Source organism: Emiliania huxleyi (genome assembly GCF_000372725.1).
Source record: "Emiliania huxleyi CCMP1516 unplaced genomic scaffold EMIHUscaffold_4375, whole genome shotgun sequence".
Taxonomy (NCBI): domain Eukaryota; phylum Haptophyta; order Isochrysidales; family Noelaerhabdaceae; genus Emiliania; species Emiliania huxleyi.
This window is the reverse complement of record NW_005198703.1, coordinates 1-1736: the sequence shown is the minus strand read 5'-3', so window position 1 is coordinate 1736 and position 1736 is coordinate 1. Positions and strand designations below refer to the sequence as shown.

General features: G+C 58.1%; 1 protein-coding gene across 1 annotated transcript; it reads left to right on the top strand.

Moving 5' to 3' along the window:
• Nucleotides 1-1196: 1196 nt before the first annotated feature.
• On the top strand, nt 1197-1679 carry EMIHUDRAFT_256126 (hypothetical protein; the record flags this gene model as incomplete). The annotated part of the gene is made up of 1 exon (XM_005768977.1): nt 1197-1679. A coding segment is annotated over one exon (483 nt), but the record flags the coding sequence as incomplete, so codon positions are not given.
• Nucleotides 1680-1736: the final 57 nt, after the last annotated feature.

Sequence of the window (1736 nt, the reverse complement as noted above, 5' to 3'; positions counted from 1 at the left end):
TTTTGTGACAGGCGACAGCAAGGTGTGACGCGTGTGAGCTACCACTTTCTTCCCCTACGCTCGTGTTATTGGAGATGTTCGCTGCAGTTTATCGGGCCGACGATCGGCAGCGAGGAGACCCCTTGTCCCTCGCCTCGCTGCTCATCGCGGGCATTCGTTCAAGAAAGATGCTGAGCGAGCGTTGGCCTTCATACGTTATTCTTCCGATTCTATATTCTTTTTCGAAGCGATTTTCAGCGATTTTCAGCGGGAATATAATGAATATTTGAGAATATAGGTAGGCCCGATTTGGAGCTGTACTCTTGTGGCATATTCGAGAATATATACCCTGTTTGGGACAAGAATACGGAAAGAATACGGAAAAACGGTGCTCACAATCGTACCAAAGATCCAAGGATTGCACAGAGAGGGCTCCCAATCGCTCCAGCCGCGAGCGCTTGTGAGTGAGCGCGCCGGGATGGTCTCCTCACAATCCAAACAGTGATCGCACCGCGATTGCGAGGGCCGACCCGCGCGCAATCCTAGAAGTCGTAGGACTGTGGGCGGTGTCGCTCGAGGCTCGTAATCGGCGAAAGTTCTAGGATTGCGAGCGCTCCTGCTCGCAATCGGAGGCCTGTCGCTAGGATTGTGAGCAGTGCTGCTCGCAATCCTAGCCTTTGCTCGGATTGCGAGCGCGCTGGTAGTAGTCGTAGGCGTCACCCGTCACCTTGGGAGCGGAGCTGCTCTTAGTCCTAGAAGACGTTGCTAGAGGCGTGGCCGGCTTTTGGGCGTAGACCAAAACTTACAGCTGTCTACAGGATACTTACAGGGACTGTCTGTTCTTACAGACGCTTACTAACACAAGGCATACGAACCCACGCCTGACCTACCAGGCTTACCGTGGGGTGGTACTTACTTGGGGCCATATACACCGGTACGAACCGGTTGGGTGCCGTTGGCAGCGGGGTGCGCTGATAGAGCCAGAACACACCGAAAATAGGCCTTCACACCGGTCACCCCGACTGAGACATCCCACCGAGCGTGGGTGCTCACACTCGCACAGAAATGCTAGCGCGTTGCGTCTCTGCGATGATGTGAAAACTGTGACCAAAATCCGCTGTGATCAAGAGGAAGTAAGCTCGTAGCCTGGTAGAAAAGAAGGTTCACCGGGTTTTTTTGGTTCTCTTTCCCGTTTAGGCAAGGGGCCGACCAGCGCAATGTCTTCGCTCTTCCCCACTTCCCGCTGGTCCGTCCTGGTCGCCTCAATGCTGCTCGAGCTCTGCGGCGGGAGCGTGTACATCACAAACCTCTACCTCGCCGCGCTTCGGCCGCGCCTGTTTCCTGGCGCCGCAGACGGCGAGGCGCTCATGGAGTACTTGGTCTTCGCGTCCAACCTGGGCAACTGGGTGCCGCTCGCCGGCTTTTTGTACGACGCGCGCCGAGGCGGCCCGCGGACGGTCGTCTTTGCGGGCGCGGCGCTCACGCTGCTCGGCTACGGCGGCCTCTGGCTCTGTTCCGCGTTTGATGTGCACGCCAACTTTGCGGTACTCTGGCTGCTCTGGTTCCTGTGGGGGCACGGGTCGGGCTACTTCGACTGCGCCGCCATTGCCACCTGCAGCGCCAACTTCCGCGAGTCGCGCGGCCTCGTGCTCGGGCTGACAAAGTCCTTCTACGGCCTGTCTGGCTCGCTGCTGACGCAGGTTTTCCTCGCTTTCTTCGCGGCGCCCGACGCGGCGCCCGCCTTCCTCCTCTTCCTC